Here is a 24,713-nt window from a genome sequence, read left to right as displayed (position 1 = left end):
ACTATCTCCCCTGTAGATCTTTGTCACAATCTTAAATCTGTGTCACGTAATCCTTTTACAATCTACTGATGGGAACAGTTTTTAAAAATCTTTTGCTCGGTTTGCCGTTGTCGTTTCTGGTGCCTGGGTCGATGCCGGGTGGTCCGTCCGGTTTCATTCCTTTTTCATGTTTTTGTTGTGGTTGAATCAGCTTGGACCAGTCCATTTAGGATCCAGAACACAATTGAAGTCTCCTCCAAGAATCAATTGATCTATATCCAGGTCTGGGATGGATTCCAACAATTTTTTTTACAAGTGTTTCTCTGAGATCCCCTCATAAAAAAAAAGATAGAGAAGCAGAATTGGGCCATTCAGCCCATCGAGTTTTCGAGTTTGCTCTGCCATTCGATCATGGCTGATATGTTTCTCATCCCCATTCATTTTGTGTTGTAGCTCTCCTGAAATGAATGCGAACATTGCATTTGCCTTTCTAACTGCCAACTTTCCTTTATTTGTTCTTGGGATGTGGGTGTTGCCTTGGCCCAATGTTACTAATCGTAATCAGTTCACAAAGCATAATTTATATCAAAAATATCCATTTCTATCCAGGTTTATTACCCAAATTGTGTAGCAGCTGAGAATGTGCTCGATCCACATGACAGAAGCTCCTCGCACATGCACAGAGTCCGGCTGTGACTGGAGCATGCGCTATTCGGGCTGTGTCTGCTGCATGCACAGTTCAGGTTGTCGTTGATGGTGTGAGGAGCGGGAAAGAAACAATTGAGCAACTTTCAGGATTGGAGCCGGTGGTGTCCGGGGAGCAGTAGAAGCTGCGGAGTGAGCCGGGAGGCTTCATAAATACCCCGTGGGGGCTTCAACTCCTGAGCAAAATGTTAACGGTCCCGTCTTAAACAGCACCGAACAGAGTGTGAGCTGAGCGGTGACAGGCCCGGGTTACCAGCCGCCATCTTTACAGAGGACAAGGTGCCGCAGGGTAGGGGCTGGTTCAGCTCAGTGGGCTAAGACAGCTGGCTTGTAATGCAGAACAAGACCAGCAGCATGGGTTCAATTCCCGTTCCAGCCTCCCCGAACAGGCGCCGGAATGTGGTGACTAGGGGCTTTTCACAGGAACTTCATTGATGCCTCCTTGTGACAATACGTGATTATTATTATTATGCACTGCGAGTCTGGACCGGATGCCAACTCTCCCGAGATTGATTGACTGGAGTCTACAGGATTTTATTTTAATCATTTGTGGGAGTCACTGGCTGGGCCAACATTTATTGCCCATCCCTAATTTCCCTTAAACCGAGTGGCTTGCTCGGCCATCTCGGAGGGCATTTAGAGAGTCAACCACATTGCTATGGTTTGGAATCATGTCGGCCAGGCCAGGTAAGGATGGCATTTTCTTTCTATTCATTCACGGGATGTGGGTGTCGCTGGCTGGGCCAGCATTCACTGCCCATCCCTAATTGCCCTAGAACTGAGGGCATCTCAGGGCATTTTAAGGGTCAACCAGCTGACTGTGGATCTGGAATCACATGTAGGCCAGACCAGGTAAGGATAGAAGATTTCCTTCACTGAAGGACATCAGTGAACGAGATGGGTCTTTGCAACAATCGACAATGGTTTCATAGTCATCAGTAGACTTTCAATGAATTCAAATTTTACCTTCTGTATTGGTGAGATTCATACCTGGGTGTCTGGAAAACCATTGGGACAGTCAAAAATATTTTTGTGACTCTGGAACATGATTAGGACAGTAAAAATATTAAATTTTGGTCTCTGGAAAATCATTAGGACAGTAAAAAGGATTTTTAATCATTTCTCTTCAGCGGATATAAAAATATTGAAAATGGGATGAAAGTTGTTTGGCTGACAGTCAATCACTGTCCTTTTTTAAAATAAATTTGGAGTGCACAATTCATTTTTTCCAATTAAGGGGCAATATAGCATGGCCAATCCACCTAACCTGCACATCTTTGGGTTGTGGGGGTGAAACCCACGCAAACACGGGGAGAACGTGCAAACTCCACACGGACAGTGACCCAGAGCCGGGATCGAACCGTAAGACAGCAGTGCGAACCACTGCACCACTGTGCTGCCCAAGTCAAACACTGTCCTGTAAGGTAATGAGTTCTTTTGCTTCCCAATTGGCCGAGGAAGGCAGTGTGTCACAAGGATGGATTTTTTAACAGATTGAAGGCTGGAGGATGGGGGCAGGTCATGTGATCAAACCTCCAAAAATACATTTAATCAAAGTTGGCGAGGAGAGAATGTTGTGAATTTCTATCCTAAACTGACAGTGAGGTTTCTGTAGATTTACAGAATACTGGAAGTGGAGGTTTAACAGACGGGAAACACAAACCAAACGTCACATCGCGATCTGACAGAGTCACTCGGTTCATCAGAACCTGAATTTCAGCAGCATCTGGGTGTGGAAGGTAAAAGGTTTGTCTGTTCTGTCTGTGAGGGAAGATTTCAGGTCTCAGTGTGACTGGAAAAGCCCCAAGATTCACAAACCCTGGTTAGACCAAACCTGGAGAACTGTGATCAGTTCTGGGCAACAATCCTGAGGAAGGATAGAATGGCCTCGGAGGGAGTGTATCACAGATTTACCGGAGTGATATCTGAACCCCCCCGGGGTTAAATTACAAAACTAGATTACACAAAAGAGTCAGAGACATGAAGGCGCAAAGAATGGCATTCGGCCCATTGAGACAATGCTAGCTCTCTGGAGCAATCCAGTCAGTGCCATTCTCCTGCTCTATCCCTGTATCCTCGCAGGTTTATTTCCCTCAGATGTCTATCCAATTTACTTTTGAAATCAAATCATTCATTGTGTCTATTTTCAAACTCCCTCATAGGCAGCAAGTTTCAGGTCATTGCCGCTCGCTGTGTAATAACATACATCTCATATCACCTCATATCTCCTGTACCTTTTTTTTTTAAATAATATTTTATTGAAAATTTTTGGTCAACCAACACAGTACATTGTGCATCCTTTACACAACATTGTAACAATACAGATAATAATGACCTTTTTTAAATTTAAACAAAAACAACAACAAATAAATAAATATTAAATAACAAAAAAAAATAAAATAAATAAAAACTAGCCCTAATTGGCAACTGCCTTGTCTCAGGCCACCCCCCCCCCCCCATCCCCCCCCATCCCTCCCCCCCCAAGTCCTGGGCCGCTGCTGCTGCCTTCTTTGTTCTCCCCTATCTATCTTTCCGCAAGATATTCGACGAACGGTTGCCACCGCCTAGTAAACCCTTGAGCCGACCCCCTTAGGACGAACTTAATCCGCTCTAACTTTATGAACCCCGCCATATCATCTCCTGTACCTTTTACATACAAACTAGGAACAGGCCACTCGGCCCCTCGAGCCTGCTCAGCATTCAATAAGATTGTGGCAGACCTCATTCTAACCTCAACTCCACATTCCTGCCTACCGCGATGACCTTTCACCCCCCTTGCTCATCAAGACTCTATCCAGCTCTGCCTTAAAAATATTCAAGGTCTCTGCTTCCACTGCCTTTTGAGGACGTGAGATCCAAAGTCTTACAACCCTCAAGAGAATAAAAAATCCTCATCTCCATCGGAAATGGGTGACCCCTTATTTTGAAACAGTGATGCCCTCGTTCTCGATTCCCCCACAAGAGGAAACATCCTCTCCACATCCACCCTGTCAAGACCCCTCAGCATCTTATATAGATCAATCCGGGTTTTACCCAAAACTTTAAATCTGTGTCCCGGCTGCTTGTATGACCAGTAAATGGAAAGAGAGTTTCTTTGTCCACCCGATGGAAATCTGGCATAATCTTGTGTCCCTGAATCAAATCTCACCTCAACCTCTTTTGCTGGAGCCATTCTGGTAAATCTCCTCTTCACCTTCTCCAAGAACCTTCACATGCTTCCTGAAGAGTGGTGACCATTCTATTCTGTTCATAGAATAGAATTAGAGCCATAGAATTCCTACAGTGCAGAAGGGGGCCATTCGGCCCATCAGGTCGGCACTGATTCTCTGAAAGGGCACCCTGCCTAGGCCCACAGTCCTACCCTGTCCCTGTAACCCCATAGCCCCACCGAACCTGCACATCCCTGGACACTAAGGGGCAATTTATCCAGGCCAAACCACCAAACTTTCACTTCTTTAGACTGTTGGAGGAAACCTGAGCACCGGCTGGAAACCCACGCAGACACGGGGAGAAAGTGCAAACTCCACACAGTCACCAAGGCCAGAATAAAACCCAGGTCTCGAGCACTGTGAGGCAGCAGTGCTAACCACCGTGCCACCAGAAGTATAGTTTTGGTATCGGTATTACTGTTTATGAAGCTCAAGATCGAAGTTGCTTTGCCATCTAGTCTCTTTAGTATGACTTGTAGATATTCAAAATCCCTCTTCACCTCTTTCTCTCTCCTCCCAAAGAGGCCAGTTGGGTTTTTGTGACAATCGAGCAGTTTTCATGGTCACGTTTTCCCAGTGTCGACCCCACAAATGACCAGATTCATTCAGCTCAATTTCACAACCTGCCTTTGTGTTTCTGTGGGTTCTCTCTCACTCCCTATTTTCTGTTTTAAATCAGTTTCACAGGGTGTTCGAAGGGGAGGCTTCAAAGTCAAGAAACTCAAGCCAAGCATCACATCAGGATCTGACAGAGTCCTCAATTTATCATATCCTGAATATCAGCGGATTTTGAACATGGAAGGAAAATGCATTGTTCACAGTGGGGAGAAACCGTACACGTGTTGTGTGTGTGGACGAGGATTCGCTCGATCATCAGGCCTCACAAGCCTTAAATGCAGTCACACTGGGGAGAGACCATTCCCCTGCTCCAAATGTGGGAGGCGCTTCACTCATTCATCCACTCTGTCCGCGCACCAGCGGGTTCACACTGGGGAGAGACCATTCACCTGCTCCAAGTGTGGCAAGGGATTCACTCAGTCATTCGCTCTGTCCAGACACCAGCGAATTCACACTGGGGAGAGACCATTCACCTGCTCCAAGTGTGGCAAGGGATTCACTCAGTCATCCGCTCTGTCCAGACACCAGCGAATTCACACTGGGGAGAGACCATTCACCTGCTCAGAGTGTGGGAAGGGATTTACTATTTACACTTGCTGAGACACCAGCGAGTTCACACTGATGAGAGACCGTTTCAATGCCCAGACTGGGAAGTGCTTTAAAAGTTCTGGGGATCTGATGCGCCATCAACGTGTTCACACTGAGGAGAAACCGTTCAGGTGCTCGCACTGCGGGACTGGGTTCAGACGATCATCTAACCTCACTGTACATCAGCGAATTCACACTGGGGAGAGACCGTTCTCCTGCGCCGAGTGTGGGAAGGGATTCACTCAGTCATCCAACTTGTCCACACACCAGAGAATTCACACTGGGGAGAGACCTTTCGCCTGCGCCGAGTGTGGGAAAGGATTCACTCAGTCATCCGCTCTGTCCACACACCAGCGAGTTCACACTGGGGAGAGATCATTCACCTGCGCCGAGTGTGGGAAGGGATTCACTCAGTTATTCGCTCTATCCACACACCAGCGAGTTCACACTGGGGAGAGACCGTTCACCTGCTCCGAGTGTGGGAAGGGATTCACTCAGTCATTCGCTCTATCCACACACCAGCGAGTTCACACTGGGGAGAGACCGTTCACCTGCTCCGAGTGTGGGAAGGGATTCACCACTTCACCCAACCTGCTGAGACACCAACGAGGCCACAAGTAACCACAGTGATTGGATTTTGCTGTTCCTCACAATCAGGACTGAACCATATTAATTTGGGTCTCTTTCTGCTGATAACAAACTCCAGCCCATTTACAGGGGCTAATATTCTGGCTTCCGGTAATAAAGTGACTTCCGGTGGCGTTCGCGAGCAGAGCGGCCGCGATGAGGAGAAGCTCCTGCTGGCCCACGATATCGCGGTCTTTTTCGGGGGGCTATCCGCTGTTTAAAATAAAATTAAACTTCTCCGGGGTCGGCCCTGCCTCCCTCGCCCAAGCATCAAAGCTCCGTTTCAGGGAGCCGGAGGGTTGGAAGGGTGGGGGGGGGGGGGGGGAGAGACTGGTCCCGGCGGGTTCGGCGGAGCGGCTGCACGTGGAGGAGGAGCGGGACAACCTGAAAGCCGGACCTGAAAATTTGAAAGGAGCAGCGGGGGCGGAGCCAAACAGGCCGAGGCGGCAGGCCCAAAGCCAGGGCGTGATGTAGGTGAGATGTCCCACATCGGATGTCCCGCCTAGAATGTGGTAAGAAGACTGAAGACCGGTCCCAGGGAAATTTTGGAGGAATACAATAAAGAAGAGAAAGATGTTTTAAAGAAATTTGGTGAAAACATTTTTTTCTCCCTTTTTTTTGAAGGAAGAAAATGTTTTTGTTTTTTCTATTTAAAAAAAAGAAAGGATTGAAGAAAGAAAGAAGGTGGAAAAAAAAAGGAAAAATAATAAGCCGTTAAAGGATGTGAAAAGCAGCGTTGAGAAAGGTTGGAAACCGGGCTCGCCGTTGAATGAGAAGACGAGCAAAAGTGCTGACAAGATGGCGGCTGCCGGACCGCGTGGTGGGCCAGCACTACTTACGGTGGAGAAGATGACCGAGGAGATGGTGGTGGAGCTGGAAACGCAGTTTGTGAGGCACATGGAGGCGTTGAGGAAGGAGACGGCGATCGCATTGAAGTCATTGGTGGAGGAGGCAATCGCCCCGGTGAGGATAGCTGTGGCAACGACATCGGCCGAGGTGAGAGAGCAGGGCGAGAAGATGAAGGAAGTGGAGGAGGGCGTGTCGCAGCACATCGACCAGCTCACCTCGATGGGGGAGGAGCTGCGGAGGGTGGTGGATGTCAACGGAGGACTCCGAGCAAAGCTTGAGGACTTGGAGAACCGCTCGAGGCGGCACAATCTGAGAATTGTGGGCTTGCCCGAAGGGACAGAGGGTGCAAGGCCAGCAGAGTACTTCGCTAAGAAGCTGGCGGAGTTGATGGGGGAGGGTGAGAACCCCTCCCGGTACGAGCTGGACCGAGCTCATCGGTCATTAAGGCCGAAGCCCAAAGTGAATGAAAGTTTATTGGATAAACATATGGATGATAATGGTATAGTGTAGGTTAGATGGCTTTTGTTTCGGTGCAACATCGTGGGCCGAAGGGCCTGTACTGCGCTGTATTGTTCTATGTTCTATGAATGAGCCGCCAAGAGCAGTAATTATCTGCTTCCATAAGTACTGCATGAAGGAGAAGGTGTTAAGCTGGGCGAAGGAGAAGCGCGAGGTGCAGTGGGATGCTGCTGGAGTTCGGATCTACCAGGACGTGACGGTGGAGTTGGCAAAAAGACGAGCGGCGTTCTGGCGAGTGAAAGCGGCACTGTAAAAAAAGGGGGTGCGAAGCTGAGGGTGACGTTTGATGCCAAAGACTTTTATTTCGAGACAGCGGAGGCGGCTGAGGCATTCGTGCGGGCAGAAGGCTTGGAACAGACGTGAGGAGCGAAGCTGGAAGAGGGACTGGGCTGTGATTGGGGAGCTGGAAAATGTATCAATGTTATAACTTTCTTTTTACTGACGTGTATTGTAATTTAATTCTCTTCACATTGTTGCAGAGTTCAGGTTATTGGTTGGGTTGATTGGCATTCTGTGTTGCGACGGTTATATCTTAGTTTAGTGAATTGTATGGGTTGGATTGTTGTTCTTGCTTTTTCTTTCTCTGGGACTGGGTAGGAGGGACCGGTATTTCTTGGCGGGGAGCCACTCGCGCTAGCTAATTAAAGTCAGCTAGTGAACGGAGGTGAGGTGCGAGGAGGGCTGCGGACATTGGAGCCTGGTTAGCAGGTTTCGAGGGGCCTACGAGGCAAGCGAGGTGGGGGGGGGGGGGGGGTCGGGGGGAGAGATTGATGCTGGGAGATGTTTTTTTGAGAGGAATTGTTGGGGGGGATTTGGGAGGGAGGGGAAGGGTTTTGATGTTAATGGATAGGGGCGGGTCAGGCTCATGGGGCAGGGCCCGGTGGTATGATGATGGTGGATAAGAAGGGTGGGGCGGGGTGAGAGACCCCCAGTTGGGATAGTCATATGGAATGTGAGGGGGTTAGAAGGTCCGGTCAAGAGGTCAAGGGTGCTTGCGTATCTTAAAAGTTTGAAAGCAATGTAAAAGATGTAGCAATGCTGCAGAAGACTCACTTGAGGGTGAAGGATCAGGTGAGACTTAAAAAGGGCTGGGTTAGTCATGTGTTTCACTCTGGATTTCACGGAAGGACTCGAGGGGTAGCGGTGCTGGTCAGCAAAAGAGTACGCTTCCAGATGGAGAAGGTGGTGGCAGATCAGGGGGGTAGATATGTGATTGTGACAGGGACACTGGAGAGGAGGTTTGTGGCGCTGTTCAGGTTATATGGCCCCAATTGGGACGATGTGGGATTCGCAAAGAAGGTGCTTGGGGCCATCCCCGACTTGGACACACACAAACTGTTGGTGGGGGGGACTGGAACTTGGTGCAGGAGCCTAGGTTGGACAGGTCACGGCCGCGCTTGCTGGTCCCATCAGGGGGGGGGGGGGGGGGAGCAAAGGCGCTGGCTGGGCTAATGGTGGAAATGGGAGGGGTGGACTATTGGAGGTTTCTGCACCCGAGGGAATGGGAGTACTCGTTTTTCTCAGCAGTCCATAAGGTCTCGCAGATCGACTTTTTCGTGGTGGGAAAGGCTTTGCTGGCTGGGGTAAGGGGTTGGAATACTCGACAATTGCAGTGTCAGATCACGCTCCACATTGGATGAATATGGTACTGGAGAAGGGGGCAGCGCAGAGACCGGGGTGGAAATTAGATGTGGGACTTTTGGGGAACGAAGTGTACTGTGACAAAATTGAAAAGGTAATTGAGGAATATGTAAGTTTCAACTGTCCGGGTGAGGTGTCGAAGGCAGTTGTCTGGGAGGCTCTAAAGGCGATGGTGAGGGGGGAGGTGATTTTGTTTAAGGCCAGGGTGGACAAAGAGGAGATGTTGGAGCGGCAGAGGGTAATAGATGAGATGTTGGAGGTAGATAGGAGTTATGCAGAAGATGGGGACTAAGCAAAGCTGGAAAAGAGGAAGGAACTACAGGCGAGCTTTGACCGACTATCTACCAGGAAGGCGGTGCGCCAGCGGAGACGAGCAAGGGATGCAGTTTACGAACATATGTTAGCAGGTCAGCTCCGGGGGGAAGCAGCGGCAAGGGAAATAGTTCAAGTGAGGGTTAGGGCGGGGAAGTTGGTGGTAGCTCTGCAACTGATTAACAAGGTTTTTGAGGAATTTTATGAGGGGTTGTCCAGGTCAGAGCCACCTGGGGGAGACCGTGAGATGCAGGAATTTCTAGATGGGTTGGAGTACCCGAGGTTAGGGGAGGGGAACAGGACTACATGAGAGGGAGCGATAGTGGAGCAGGAGATAAAGGATGGGATTGGGAGGATGCAGTCGGGGAAGGTGGCAGGGCCGGATGGGTTTCCGGTGGAATATTATAAAAAATTTAAGGATAGGCTGGTACCCCTGATGGTGGGGATGTTTGAAGACGCGAGAGGGAAGGGGGTGTTGCCACAAACCTTGGGGCTGGCATCGATTTCACTGTTGCTAAAAAAAGATAAGGATCCGATGGAGTGTGGGTCGTATAGGTTCGTATCGCTTCTGAATGTGGACGCAAAAGTATTGGCGAAGGTACTGGCGGGTAGGCTGGGGGAGTGCCTCCCGAAGCTGATATGTGAAGATCAGACGGGGCTCGTGATAGGGAAGCAGCTCTTTACAAATGTTAAAAGGGTATTGAACGTGGTTATGGCGCTGGCAGAGGGGAAGGAAACAGAGATGGTTGTGGCATTGGACGCTGAGAAAGTGTTTGACCAAGTAGAATGGGGGGACTTGATGGCAGTTCTGCACCGATTTGGAATTGGACCAAAATTTGTGGACTGGGTAAAGCTACTGTATAAGGAGCCGGGGCCAGTGTCCGCACAAACAACATCAGCTCGAGATACTTTTCTCTCCACCGTGGGACTAGGCAGGGATGTACTATGTCCCCCCTGCTGTTTGCACTTGCGATTGAGCCGTTGGACATCACATTAAGAGGTTTGGGGGTATGGAAAGGAATAGTGCGGGGGGTGGGGTGAATAGAGCATAGGTTGTCCTTATATGCCGATGACTTGCTGTTACACGTGTCGGAACCGAGTGTGTCGATAGGGAGAATATGGGAGCTGCTTCGGGGGTTTGGGTCTTTCTCGTGGTCTAAACTAAATCTAGACAAGAGTGAGTATTTTGTGGTGTCTTGGCGGTGGGTGGGGGCCGGTGTGTCGGGGCTGCCATTCCGTAGGGCAGGGACTCACTTTAGATACCTGGGGGTGCAGGTTGCCCGGGAGTGGGGGGGAGGGGGGCTCCACAAGTACAACATTTCTAGTTTGGTGGAGAGAGTGAAAGCTGACCTGGCAAGGTGGGATGGTCTCTGTCACTGGCGGGTCGGGTACAGCCGGTTAAAATGAACGTATTGCAGCGATTTCTGTTTATTTTCCAATGCCTGCCGATTTTCCAACCAAAGGCTTTTTTCAGAGAGATTGAGGGAAGGATTACTTCATTTATAATGGAGGGAAGGTGGCCAGAGTTAGAAAGGTGCTTCTACAGAGGGGAAGGCAGGCGGGGGGTTTGGGCCTTCCGAACCTGATGTATTACTACTGGGTAGCGAATGTGGAGGAGGTGCGGAGCTGGGTCAGAGGGATTGATTCCCAGTGGGTCAGAATGGAGGAGAGTTTGTGCAGGGGGACGGGATTGAAAGCAATAGCAACAGCGCCGCTCCCGGTAGCTCCGGGAAAATACTCCGGTAGTCCGGTAATAATAGCTTCATTGTAAATCTGGAGGCAGTTTTGCCAACACTTCGGGTTGGGGGCAGGGTCAAGGGAAATGCCGATTCGGGGGAACCACAGATTTGAGCCAGCGAAGTGGGATGGAAATTTTCAGAAATGGGAGGAGAAGGGGATTAAGACGCTAAAAGATTTGTTTCTTAGGAGTCGGTTTGCAGGATTGAAGGAGCTGGAAGCGAAGTATGGGCTGGAGCAGGGGGAAATGTTTAAATACATGCAGGTTCGAGATTTTGCCAGAAAGGAGATACAGAGCTGCCAGGTGGAGCTGGCCTCCACATTGCTGGAGGAGGTAGTGTCAGCGATGTAAGGAGCTATTTTGGAAGAGGAGAAGGCACCACTGGAAGGGATCAAAGCAAAGTGGGAGGAAGAGTTGGGAGAGGATATGGAGAAGGGGTTCTGGTGTGAGGTGCTCCGGAGAGTGAATGCCTCCACCTCGTGCACGAGGTTGGGGCTGATGCAGCTGAAGGTGGTATACAGAGCACACCTCACAAGGGCGAGTATGATCCGATTCTTTGAAGGAGTAGAGGATGTGTGGGAACGTTGTGGAGGAGATGTGGAGGGGGATCACATTCATATGTTTTGGCCCTGTCCAAAGCTAGAGGATTACTGGAAGGAGGTTTTTAGGATAATTTCTAAAATGGTGCACGTGAAACTGGACCCGGGTCCCCGGGAGGCCATATTCGGGGTGACGGACCAGCCAGGGTTGCAAACGGGTGCGGAGGCAGATGTTGTAGCCTTCGCCTTGTTGATCGCCCAAAGGTGGATCCTGATAGGTTGGAGAGCAACCATTCCACCCTGTGCCTTGGCGTGGTGGGGGGACCTGTTGGCATTCTTGACTCTTGAGAAGGTTCAGTTTGAACTGAGGGGAAGGATGGAGGGGTTCTACAATTCATGGGCATTATTCATTATGCACTTTCAAGAACTGGATAACATCGAACATTAGTTGGGGCGGGTTGGGGGGAGGGGGCTGTGTGTTAATGGCGACTATGGGTGATCCCTCATTCCTTTTTGTCATTTGTTTGTGTGAACATGGTTTAGTGGGAGGATGGGATTGTTGTTATTGATATGGGGATTTACATATTTGTTACTGATTATTGTTTATTGTTGGTGGGTGTAAATTTGGGAGAAAATGTGAAAAAGGAGGAGAATAAAAACAAATATGTAAAAAAAAAAAACAGTGCCAGTTACTGTGAAAACCCCCTAGTCGCCACATTCCGGTGCCTGTTTGGGTACACAGAGGGAGAATTCAGAAAGTCCATATTACCTAACCGCACGTTTCGGGACTTGTGGGAGGAAACCGGAGCACCCGGAGGAAAACCCACGCAGACACAGGGAGAACGTGCAGACTCCACACAGACAGTGACCCAAGCTGGGAATCGAACCTGGGACCCTGGAGCTCTGAAGCAACAGTGCTGTGCACTGTGCTACCATGCCGCCCATCCCACCCAGCGACAATGCACTGTTTTATCCAGACCCAAGAGTAGATTCAAGATGTCATGTTCGGCACAAGGATACTAGATATTACAGACTGTAAGATCCACAAACTCTGCCAAGATGGCTGCAACTTAACATGTTATTGTGGATAAACTGTGGGTAATATTCGATTCTGTGACCAATATTTAGTTAAACACGGACCTGAATAAGGAAACTTTGCAGCCACCTGCGAAGTTTAAATGTCTCGTTGTGTCAGGATGAACCAGCATTTGAGGAGCGTGAAATCTCTGGACTGTTGGTCTCCAAGTGCCGTATTGAACACAGGAGAATGAGCTCGAATTGGGACAGAGATAAGCGTGAGTGAGCATCATAAACTGCTATTGTATCGGGGTGTTCTGGGTCTTAGAGTTTTAACCCTGCAGTTAATTGTCAGCGATGCAGTACAATAAACTCTGAACAAAGCAAATGTGTGTGTGAGAAGCATCTGAAGCACCAGGAACCAGCTGAACCAGCAGAGCTGAATGTTTTCCAGTGCAGCCACAGTACTGAACCTATTCCAGCTTCCAAGTCCACCTGAGAACCAACCTCCTGGCGATTCATCTACAGAAAGCTTCAGAGACTCGTGAGAATTATTTGTTTCTAAAAATGCTTCACTCCAACTAAAGGATTAGTTCAAGAAGAAGACAACAGACCTGCAGCGATATAAAGATTACAGTCTACATTCCATTTCCATCATTACAGCTTCAACTTGATCTGTACCTAATTTCTGTGTATGTGTCAGTGAGTGTGAAAGAGATGAGGAGCTGAGATGTTCAAACATCCAGGGAAATAGTGTGATAATAAATAAACTTTATTCCTTTAAAAATCACCAGTCAGTCTGCTGCTGAAATGTATTTTAAATAAAGAAATATCACACTGAGGGTAAGAAAATATCACATAAACATCCTGATAATGAACTGGAAAGGACCACTAAATGTAATCAAACACTGTATAACCCCCTTCAGGTAGCTAGATAGAGGCTGCAGCCTCTCACACTGAATGTCTACGTGATCCATAGGCACCTCCAGGCCACAAACATCAGCTTCAGCCTGGGAGTGGGTGAAACATTTAAAAAACCTGGTGCCGTTTAATAGTTCGCCGGGCACTAGGACCCGGCTGGGAACAGAAACCTTCAGGCCCCGCCCACTAGCTTGAGCATCCCCAAGACTCCAGCGCATGCGCCCTGCTTCCCCAAGATGGCGGCTGTGAACCAGGGCCTGGCCCCGGGAGAGAGCTGACCGGCGGTGATGTGACCTGAGGATCACCGCACCTCAGGCAAGGGGCCAGGTTGGGAAGGCGGTGCCTTCAGGAATAACTGGGAAGGTGATGTTTGGTCAGTTGCTGCAGTCTGTGTAGTGAAGGTGCTGTCACAGTGGTGTGAGGTGAGGAAGTACAGGATTATCACCCAGCAATGATCAATTAAGGGGAATGTAAATCCAGCTCAGGCTGCTTTCAGATTGGAAAGGGAGCTAAGGTGTGTCCTCAGAGCTGGTGAATGTTGGGGCTTTGGCACTTTCTCTATAAATTCATTCCCTCCCTCCCTCTACCACCTCTATCTTTAAAGTCGTAGAATTTTACAGAACGGAAAGGGCCCCTTCGGCCCATTCACAATCTTTATTATTGTCACAAGAAGGCTTACATTAACACTGCAATGAAGTTACTATTAAAATCCCTGAGTTGCCACACTCCGACACCAGTTCGGATGCACTGAGGAATAATTCAGAATGTCCAATTCACCTAAGAAGCTCGTCTTTCGGTACTTGTGGGAGGAAACCCATGCAGACACGGGCAGAATGTGCAGACTCCGCACAGACAGTGACCCAAGCCAGGAATCGAACCCAGGTCACTGGTGCTGTGAAGCAGCAGTGCTAACCACTATACTACTGTGCCGCCCATAAGATTATTAGATTACTAGGTCTGCATGAATTGTGTCCCAGGATGCTGTGGGAGGCCAGGGAGGAGATTTCAGGGGCTCTGACCCAAACTTTTAATTTCTGGCCACGAGGGGAGTTGCCAGGTGACTTGAGAACAGCTAATGTGGTCCTATTATTTAAGAAAGGTTGTTGAGATAAGCCAGGGAACTGCAGTCCAGTGAGTCTTACATCAGTGGTAGGGAAACTATTGGAGAACGTTCTGATGGACTCTATTTCCACTTGGAGAGGTTTGATCAGGAATAGTCAGCATGACACTGTCAGAGGGAGGTCATGCCTAACAAATTTGATTGCATTTTTTGAGCATGTGACCAGGTGTGGAGATGGGGGTTGTGCAGTTGATGTAGTTTACATGGATTTCAATAAAGCTTTGGAAAAGATCCCACATGGAAGACTTGCGGATAACTCAAAGATTGGCCAGATGGTTAACAGTGAGGTTGAGTGTCTTGGGTTACAGAAAGATATAGACGGAATGGGCAGAAAAGTGGCAAATGGAACTGGAACCCTAAAAAGTGAGGTGACACACTTTGGAAGGGGTAATGTGACAAGGAAGTATTCAATGAACAGCATGACACTGGGAAGTTCTGAGCAACAAAGGGACCTTGGTGTGTTTGTCCAGAGATCTCTGAACGTGGAAGGGCAGGTTAATAGGTTGGTGAAAAAGACATATGGGACATTACTGTTCGCATTTCTGGTTGCTACATTATAAGAACTAGAACTAGAAGCAGGAGTAGGCCATCTGGCCCCTCGAGCCTGCTCCACCATTCAATGAGATCATGGCTGATCTTTCATGGACTCCGCTCCACTTTCCGGCCCGAACACCATAACCCTTAATCCCTTGATTCTTCAAAAAACTATCTATCTTTATCTTAAAAGCATTTAATGAAGGAGCCTCTACTGCTCCACTGGGTAAGGAATTCCATAGACTCACAACCCTTTGGGTGAAGAAGTTCCTCCTAAACTCAGTCCTAAATCTACTTCCCCTTATTTTGAGGCTATGCCCCCTAGTTCTGCTTTCACCCGCCAGTGGAAATAACCTGCCCGCATCTATCCTATCTATTCCCTTCATAATTTTATATGTTTCTATAAGAGCCCCCCTCATCCTTCTAAATTCCAACGAGTACAGTCCCAGTCTACTCAAACTCTCCTCGTAATCCAACACCTTCAGCTCTGGGATTAACCTCGTGAATCTCCTCTGCACACCCTCCAGTGCCAGTGTGTCCTTTCTCAAGTAAGGAGACCAAAACTGAACACAATACTCCAGGTGTGGCCTCACTAACACCTTATACAATTACAGTATAACCTCCCTAGTCTTAAACTCCATCCGTCTAGCAATGAAGGACAAAATTCCATTTGCCTTCTTAATCACCTGTTACACCTGTAAACCAACTTTTTGCGACTCATGCACTAGCACACCCAGGTCTCTCTGCACAGCAGCATGTTTTAATATTTTATCATTTAAATAATAATCCCTTTTGCTGTTATTCCTACCAAAATGGACAACCTCACATTTGTCAACATTGTATTCCATCTGCCAGACCCTAGCCCATTCACTTAGCCTATCCAAATCCCTATACAGACTTCCGGTATCCTCTGCACTTTTTGCTTTCCCACTTATCTTAGTGTCGTCTGCAAACTTGGACACATTGCCCTTGGTCCCCAACTCCAAATCATCTATGTAAATTGTGAACAGTTGTGGGCCCAACACTGATCCCTGAGGGACACCACTAGCTACTGATTGCCAACCAGAGAAACACCCATAATCCCCACTCTTTGCTTTCTATTAATTAACCAATCCTCTATCCATGCTACTACTTTCCCTTTAATGCCATGCATCTTTATCTTATGCAGCAAACTTTTGTGTGGCACCTTGTCAAAGGCTTTCTGGAAATCCAGATATACCACATCCATTGGCTCCCCGTGATCTACCGCACTGGTAATGTCCTCAAAAAATTCCACTAAATTAGTTAGGCACGACCTGCCCTTTATGAACCCATGCTGCGTCTGCCCAATGGGACAATTATAGGAAGGATATGATTGGAGACGGTGCAGAGGAGATTCACCAGGATGTTGCACGGGATGGAACATTTATGAAGAGAGGTAAGATAGAACAAACAAAGAACAAAGAAAGTTACAGCACAGGAACAGGCCCTTCGTCCTTCTCAAACCTGCACTGACCATGCTGCCCGTCTAATCTAAAACTTTCTACTCTTCTGGGGTCCCCCATCCTATTCATCTATTTGTCAAGGCGTCCCTTAAATGCCACTTATACCTGCTTCCACCACCACCTCTGGCAGTGAGTTCCAGGCACGCACTACCCTCTGTGTAAAAGAATTTCCCTCGTACATCTCCTCTAAACTTTGCCCCTCTCACCTGAAACCTGTGTCTCCAAGTAATTGACTCTTCCACCCTGGAAAAATGTTTCTGACCATCCTCTCTGTCCATGCCCCTCATAATTTTGTCGACTTCTGTCAGGTCACCCCTCAACCTCCGTCGTTCCAGTGAGATCAAACCAAGTTTAGACCATAAGAAATAGGAGTGGAAGTAAGGCCAGTCGGCCCATCGAGTCCACTCCACCATTCAATCATGGCTGATTTCAACTCCGTTGACCCGCTCTCTCTCCATAGCCCTTAATTCCTCGAGAAATCAAGAATTTATCAACTTCTGTCTTAAAGACACTCAACGTCCCGGCCTCCACCGCCCTCTGTGGCAATGAATTCCATATACCCACCACTCTCTGGCTGAAGAAATTTTCTCCAACTTTCTGAAAGAAAGTTTCTCCAACCTCTCCGCACAGCTAATGCCCTCCATACAAGGCAACATCCTGGTAAATCTTTTCTGTACTCTCTCCAAAGCCTCCACGTCCTTCTGTTAGTGTGGCGACCAGAATTGAACACTATATTCCAAGTGTGGCCTAACTAAGGTTCTGTAAAGCTGCAACATGACTTTTCAATTTTTAAACTCAATGCCCCGGCTGATGAAGGCAAGCATGCCGTATGACTTCTTGACTACCTTCTCCACTTGCGATGCCATACTCTTAATGGTTCTGCCATTTGCTATATATTTCCCCACTGTATTAGACCTTCCAGAATGCATGACCTCACATTTGGCTGGATTAAACTCCATCTGCCATCTCTCTGCCCAAGTCTCTGACCGATTTCTATCCTGTTGCATCCTCAGATGGTCTACATCACTATCCGCAATTCCACTAACCTTTGTGTTGTCTGCAAACTTACCAATCAAACCAGTTACATTTTCCTCCAAATCACTTATATATATATATACTACAAACAGCACAGGTCACAGCAGTGATCCCCACGAAACACCACTAGTCACAGCCTTCCACTGCTACCCTCAGTCTTCTATGACCGAGCCAATTCTGTAACTATCTTACCAGTTCAGCTCTGATCCTGTGTAACTTCACCTTCTGTACCAGTCTGCCAAGGGGCTTACTAACTTCATCAATCATCTTCATCACTTCCTCAAAAAACTCTATCAAGTTAGTGAGACACTACCTCCTCTTCACAAAACCGTGCTGCCTATCACTAATACGTCCACTTGCTTCAAAATGGCAGCAAATCCTGTCTCGAAGAATCCTCTCCAATAATTTCCCTACCACTGACGTAAAGTTCACCGGCTTGTAATTTTCTGGATTATCCTACATTTTCCTTTTAATTTTCTGGTTTATCCTCAGGCTTGGGTTGTTTTCATTGGAGCCGAGAAGGGGGCCGGTCTGTGTGTATGTGTGTGTGTGTGTGTGGGGGGGGGGGGGGGGGGGGGGGGTTGTGGGGGAGGGGGTTGTGGGGGAGGGGGGGGGGTTGGGGGGTTGATCGAGGTGTACAAGATTATTAGGGGCTTGGACAGGGTGGAAAGGGAGCAGCTGTTCCCCTCAGTTGACGATCAGTCATGAGGGACACAAGTTCAAGATGAGGGGAGAAGGTTTAGGGGGGTTTTGAGGAAAAATCTTGTTACCCAGAGGGTGGTGACGGTTTGGAACCCACTGCCTGGGAGGGTGGTAGAAGCGGGTTGCCTCACATCCTTTAAACACTTGGCACGTCATAACATTCAAGGCAATGGACCAAGTGCCGGCAAATGGGAATAGGTAGGTCAGGTGCTTTTCACGTGTCGGTGGCCATTCAGACTTAATGGGCCGAAGGGCCTCTTCACTGTTGCTGATGATACAAAGTTCGGTGGCATCGCAGACAGACTAGATGATGGCATAAAATTGCAAGAAGATATTGACAGACTCGGTGAATGGGCAAATTTGTGGCAAATGGAATTCAAAGTAAACAAGTGTGAGGTTATACATTTTGGACCAAAAAAGAATGGAACAGAGCACTTTCTAAATGGAAAGAGGTTCGGTCCAGTGGATGTCCAAGCTGCAAACCATTCCTCCAGATCCTTGCCCTTCATGGATTTAATGAAGGCCAAGGCAATAGTTGGATTATTGAAAGACTTGACGGAGTTGTTGGAAACCATTTTTCGGGTTGCAGGATAAAGCATAACGTAATTCACTCCCCACAGCCTTGAGCTGCCTTTGACCTTCATCAAAGTCTCAAAGCTTCGTTTGTGTTGCTGCCGAAAAGTCCTGAATACTCCCTCCCTCCTGGGGCCAGGTGCCATCTCACCGTACCCGTCTCCAGGACCTTCTTTCAAGTTGTGGAAGCGAATGATTACAGGCCTGGGATGAAAACTATCCCTCAGCCTCAGAGACAGGATATGATGCACCCTTTCTAATTTGGAACACTCAGGCTTCACATCCAGCTGAGAAAACGTGGCAGTCGGTCCTTAAAGAACCTCACGGGAGCCTTACCCTCCACACTAAATGGACAGAAAATAACAGAATTTATGGGTGGCATGGTAGCACAGTGGTTAGAACAGTTGCTTCACAGCACCAGGGTCCCAGGTTCGATTCCCGGCTTGGGTCACTATCTGTGCGGAGTCTGCACATTCTCTCCTGGCTGCGTGGGTTTACTCCGGGCTCTCCAGTTTCCTCCCACAGTCCAAAGATGTGCAGGTTAGGTGGATTGGCCGTGATAAATTGCCCTTAGTGTCCAAATAAAAGGTTAGGTGGGGATACTGGGTTCCAGGGATGGGGTGGATGTATGGGCTTGGCTGGGGTGCTGTTTCCAAGGTGCAGACTTGATGGGCCAAGTGGCCCATTGTAAATGCTATGATGACCATCTGACAGGCCAACGACCCGGATGTTTTTTCTCCGCCTCCGTCGAGGAGGCATCTTGCTGAACGTGCAGGATTCTCTCCTCCGGATCATCGAGCTTCTTCATGGTGTTTTGCATCTGGGCCTCATGAGCTCACAGATATTGAGTCAGCACACTGAGCCTCTGGTCAGTCACACGAATAATGTCGGCAGTCATAATTTTCGCCGCCTCCCAGAGCCCCGGAGAGCGCGGGGTCGAGAGACATCCTGAGGGTCAGGCCGCCATGTTGAAAAGGCGGCTCCATTCCCGCTGAATCCACCTGCGCGGTTTCATCAAGGCATTTCTTCACTTCCTTTTTAGAAAATATTTTATTGAGACATTTATAATTTTAACATTTAAATATTTATACTGTGGAGTGAGAATGGAGTCATCTTTCATGTATAAATATTTCCCACTTTCTCTGTCTGTTAGCTTTGACAAAGAGTCATCTGGACTTCAAATGTTAACTCTTTTCTCTCCCTACAGATACTGCCAGACCTGCTCAGATTTTCCAGCATTTTTTCTTTGGTTGCAGCTCATATTTGTTGTGACCTCCTGGACAGGAAGATGTGAGCATGGATCTGTCAATCAGCCTGATTCAGCATCTTCAGGAGAATAGGGAGGGTGAATAGCGCCGTAGTGTGGCGACTAGGGGATTTTCACAGTAACTTTGTTGCAGTGTTAATGTAAGCCGACTTCTGACACTAATGAAGATTATTATTATTAGATACAGCAGAATAGGAATTGAGGGCGAGAGGCAGCATGGTGGCACAGTGGTTTGCACTGCTGCCTCACAGTGCCAAGGTCCCAGGTTCGATCCCGGCTCTGGGTCACTGTCCATGTGGAGTTTGCACATTCTCCCTGTGTTTGTGTGGTTTTTGCTCCCAAAACCCAAAGATGTGCAGGTTAGTTGGATTGACCATGCTAAATTGCCCCCCAAAATTGAAAAAAATGAATTGGGTACTTGAAATTTTTTTAAAAAAGAGAATGGAGGGAGTGTGTGGGATGAAGATTTGCAGCTTTCGGGGAATAAGACAGAGGAAAAAATATGACATAGAAACTAGAATTGTCTGTTCTGAGTTTCTATCCTGTACTGACAGTGATGAATTTTGTAAATTATTTTTACAGGTTATTAGACGAGGAGGAATTACAGCCAGAAATCTCAAACATTACGTCTCGATCTGACAGTCACTCCCTTCCTTGGAACCAGAATATCCTCAGACTATGAATGTGGAATGAAAAATCTTTGCCCAAACTGTCAACTAAAGATTTCAAACGTCTGTGTGACTGGAACAGCACCGAGACCCACAGAACACACACCCGAGTGAGAGTGTTCCAGTGAACTGACTGTGGAAACATCAGTGTGACTGGAAAAGCACCGAGACCCACACAACACACACCCGAGTGAGAGTGTTCCAGTGAACTGACTGTGGAAGGAGCTTTAACCAGTTACACTGCCTGAAAAACACCACAATATTCAGAGCGGGGAGGGACCGGACCCGTGTTGATCTGAGGCTTCAACAGATTGTCCAACCTGGAGAGACGTGAGGGGACCCAAACCATGGAGAAACCGTGGAAATGTGGGGACTGTGGGAAGGGATACAGATTCCCATATGAGCTGGAGACTCATCGACGCAGTCACACTGGGGAGAGGCCGTTCACCTGCTCAAAGTGTGAGAAAGGATTTACCAAGTTATCCAACTTGCAGACACACCAGCGAGTTCACACTGGGGAGAGGCCATTCACCTGCTCTCAGTGTGGGAAAGGATTTTGTAATATGTCCCACCTATTGAGACACCAGCGAATTCACACCGGGGAGAGGCCATTTACTTGCTCCCAATGTGGGAAAGGGTTCCGTGATTCGTCCCACCTATTGAGCCACCAGCAAGGTCACACTGAGGAGAGACCATTTAATTGCTCTCAGTGTGGGAAAGGATTTACTCAATTATCTCACCTGCGGATACACCAGCGAGTTCACACTGGGGAGAGGCCATTCACCTGCTCTCAGTGTGGGAAGGGATTCACTCAGTTATCCAACCTGCAGACACACCAACAAATTCACACTGGGGAGAGACCGTTTACATGCTCTCAGTGTGGGAAGGGATTCACTCCTTTATCCACCCTGCGGAGACATCAGCGAGTTCACACTGGGGAGAGGCCATTCGCCTGCTCTCGGTGTGGGAAAGGATTTGCTCAATTATCCAACCTGAGGAGACACCAGCGAGTTCACACTGGGGAGAGGCCATCCACCTCTCAATGTGAGACGGGATTCCATGTTTAATCGCACCTGCTGTGACACCAACAATTTCACAATTGATTACAGGGGTTGGATTCTGCTGTTATTGTTTCTGCTCTACACCCAGGACTGCATTTTGTTCATTCTGACAGGTGGTCAGTGGGGATGGTCGGAGGGTTTCTTTCTGCTGGACAGGCCAGTGTCACCACTTTGCCTCCACTGGGCTGATTCTCTTTGAGCCTTGTTGCTAATACCTGGCTTCAAATTACACAAGGATCACAGAGTGAAAGAGTGTTTGGAAGTGTGAAGACATTTAGCTTCCATTTCTGTTTGGAACCCCCAAAGCATGCCACGTTGCCATGGAGATGGGCCCTGGTGGTTACATGGTTCTTTTGTTTAATTTATCAGGGTGTTCCTCACAGAGGAAAACTATCAGGGTATGAGAGGCAAGTTGTCCAAGGTGGACTGGGCAACTGATTGGTACAGGGAATACCTAATGTTTAAGGAATTATTACATATTTATCAGGGGGTCTGTTAGCTCAGTTGGCTGGACAACTGTTTGTGATGCAGAGCAAGGTCAACAGTGAGGATTTAACTCCCGTACTGAGTTTATTCAACCAGGTCCCTCACCTGAGGAGCGCTGACCCTCGGGTTAAATCACCTCCAGTCAGCTCTCTCTCTGTCAAAGGGGAGAGCAGCCTATGGTCCTGTGGGATTTTTCTGACTTTTATTTCACATGTACAACAAATTTAAGGAACAAAAATCCAACAGGAAACGTGATGTAACTGTGGCGAACAAGAAAAGTTAAAGATTCCATGGGATCCGTTAGAATTCAGCAAAGCAGGACCAAGAAACTGATGAGAGCAAACTGGTGAGACACATAAAAACCGACTGGAAAAGCTTCTCCAGGAATGGGAAAAGGAAAAGATTAGCAAAGATCAATGTGGGTCCATTCCAGGCAGAGACAGGGGAGTTTATAATGGGGAATGAGGAAATGGCAGAGAAACTAAACAATATGTGTCTGTCTTCACAGAGGAAGATACAGAAATTGTCCCCAAAACACCAAGAACCAAGGGACTGGCAGAGAACCAAGGGCAGCACGGTAGCATAATGGTTAGCACAATTGCTTCACAGCTCCAGTGTCCCAGGTTCGATTCCAGCTTGGGTCACTGTCTGTGTGGAGTCTGCACATCCTCCCGGTGTGTGCATGGGTTTCCTCCGGGTACTCCGGTTCCCTCCCGCAGTCCAAAGATGTGCAGGTTAGGTGGATTGGCTATGGTAAATTGCCCTTCGTGTCCAAAATTGCCCTTAGTGTTGTGTGGGGTTACTGGGTTATGGGGATAGGGTGGAGGTGTTGACCTTTGGTCGGGTGCTCTTTCCAAGAGCCGGTGCAGACTCGATGGGCCAAATGGCCTCCTCCTGCACTGTAAATTCTATGATTAGTATTGGTGAAAAAGTAGCACTGGAGAAATTAATGGGGTTGAAAGTGAATAAAACTCCAAAAGCTGATGATCCACAACCCAGAGTGTTGAATGAGGTGGCTGTAGAGATCTCTATTCCTCATTCTAAATTCTCCTGACTCTATCTGTAACAGATAAACCTTTGTTTGAGCCAAACGTTTGCTTTTTACGTAGCCACAGAAGAGTTTACAGTCCATTTTTATGTATTTTGCTAGTTCACATTCTATTCTATTCTCCCTTTGTTTCTCAGTGTCTTGGTTGAAGAACTGAAGTAAATCCTCGGGAATGAATCATCACTTTGGACAGGTTCTGAGACAATTAAATTTTGACTGCCAGGACAGAGTAACTATAATCGTGCAGTGTGATTTTAGATTGTGCAAAAGGGCAAAGTTCTAGTTTATAGTTTACTGTGTAGGTTTCCGAGTTAAAGTAGCTTCTAGTTTGTTTTTTTGTTGCATTAAAAGTCAGAAAACTGGAAGTCCCGTCGTGTGATCCTTTAATTTGTTGACTGGGAGCTTGAATTTTCATAAGAAGTTGGTGACCTTTATGGGGTCCTAATCCACAAGTTTTGTCTTCCTATTTGACCCTCGGGCACCTTTCTGTCTCTATTGCTCGTGTCAGTGACAGCCAGGTGATGGAGCTGAGGGCTGAATTTAGCTGAGAATAACGGGGCCTGTGTCCCAGTTGGGAAACTGCCATGGGCGTCGCTAATAGAGACAGGAAGGTGCTGGAGGACTGACTGGCAATCAGCACATCCAACCAATCAGGGTTCAGGGGCGAGGATCACTGGGGCTGATGGTGATGTGACTCCAGGGTTCAGTGCCCACGTGTCCCAAGCTGGAAGTCACAGGAACAGGGTACAGAGGAGCCGAAGGGAAACCATTTGGGACAAGAACATTGTGAACATCCTGTTACTCTGGTTGTCTTTGATCCTCAAGTAATTTTCAGGGTTTTTTTTAAACCATGTTTCTGTTTCGTCAATAAACTTTTAACTGGATAATATTTGAATTTTTTGGACTTTTCCTGATTATTCACTTTTGGGAAAGTGGGTGAGAGGGGTTGACAGGCTCTTTAACAGAAAGTGAGTCCCTCTAAGGTAATTGGCAAAGGTGCCAGAGGGGTAGAGGAGATTTGATTTTTCTTTTGACAGTGTTTGAAAATGGGTTCAGGGAATCAATCGTGATTGACTAATTCATCAAGGTTCTCTGAGGAAGTAACAAGGGATGTCAATAAAGGGGAACCTGTAGATGTGCTTTATCTGGATTTCCAGAAGGTATTTCCAAGGTGCCACATCAAAGGTTAAGACACAAAACTAGAGCTCATTGTGTGGGGGCAACACATCAGCGTGGCTAGAGGATTGGTTAGCGAGCAGGAAGTAGCCAGAAGGTATAAATGGGTCATTTCTGGGTTGGTAAGATGTGACAAGTGGAATGTCACCAAGATCAGTGCTGGGCTCCCAACCATTTACAATCTGTATGAATGTGTTGGATGACAGGATTGAATGTATGGCGGTTAAATTTTCTGATGCCTCAAAGACGGGTAGGAAAGTAATTTGTGAAGTGGATTTAAGATCTCTGCAAAGGACT

At 47.8% G+C, this 24,713-nt stretch overlaps 1 protein-coding gene and 1 pseudogene across 4 annotated transcripts; both read left to right on the top strand.

The window, feature by feature from the left end:
* The first annotated feature begins 990 nt into the window (after window positions 1-990).
* On the top strand, window positions 991-24,135 carry LOC140406444 (uncharacterized). Of its 4 annotated transcripts, XM_072494483.1 has the most exons (3): window positions 991-1,371; window positions 2,308-2,423; window positions 20,560-24,135. In XM_072494483.1, the coding sequence occupies exon 3, from the start codon at window positions 20,993-20,995 to the stop codon at window positions 21,710-21,712; it is 720 nt and encodes a 239-aa protein (XP_072350584.1). In that variant the 5' UTR covers window positions 991-1,371; window positions 2,308-2,423; window positions 20,560-20,992; the 3' UTR covers window positions 21,713-24,135. The 4 variants fall into 4 exon arrangements, with proteins under 4 accessions (XP_072350584.1, XP_072350585.1, XP_072350586.1 ...); XM_072494484.1 differs by lacking the exons at window positions 991-1,371; window positions 2,308-2,423 and adding an exon at window positions 13,479-13,625; XM_072494485.1 differs by lacking the exons at window positions 991-1,371; window positions 2,308-2,423 and adding an exon at window positions 13,533-13,684.
* LOC140406442 (uncharacterized) lies at window positions 4,586-6,017 on the top strand (annotated as a pseudogene).
* Window positions 24,136-24,713: the final 578 nt, after the last annotated feature.

The sequence above is a fragment of the Scyliorhinus torazame genome, unplaced genomic scaffold (genome assembly GCF_047496885.1).
Source record: "Scyliorhinus torazame isolate Kashiwa2021f unplaced genomic scaffold, sScyTor2.1 scaffold_532, whole genome shotgun sequence".
In the NCBI taxonomy this organism is placed as follows: Eukaryota; Metazoa; Chordata; class Chondrichthyes; order Carcharhiniformes; family Scyliorhinidae; genus Scyliorhinus; species Scyliorhinus torazame.
This window is presented reverse-complemented; position numbering and strand designations above follow the sequence as displayed.

What these genes read in the sequence shown, in the direction of transcription:
- LOC140406444 (XM_072494483.1), top strand. Translation starts at nt 20,993, where the DNA reads ATGGAGAAACCGTGGAAATGTGGGGACTGTGGGAAGGGATACAGATTC.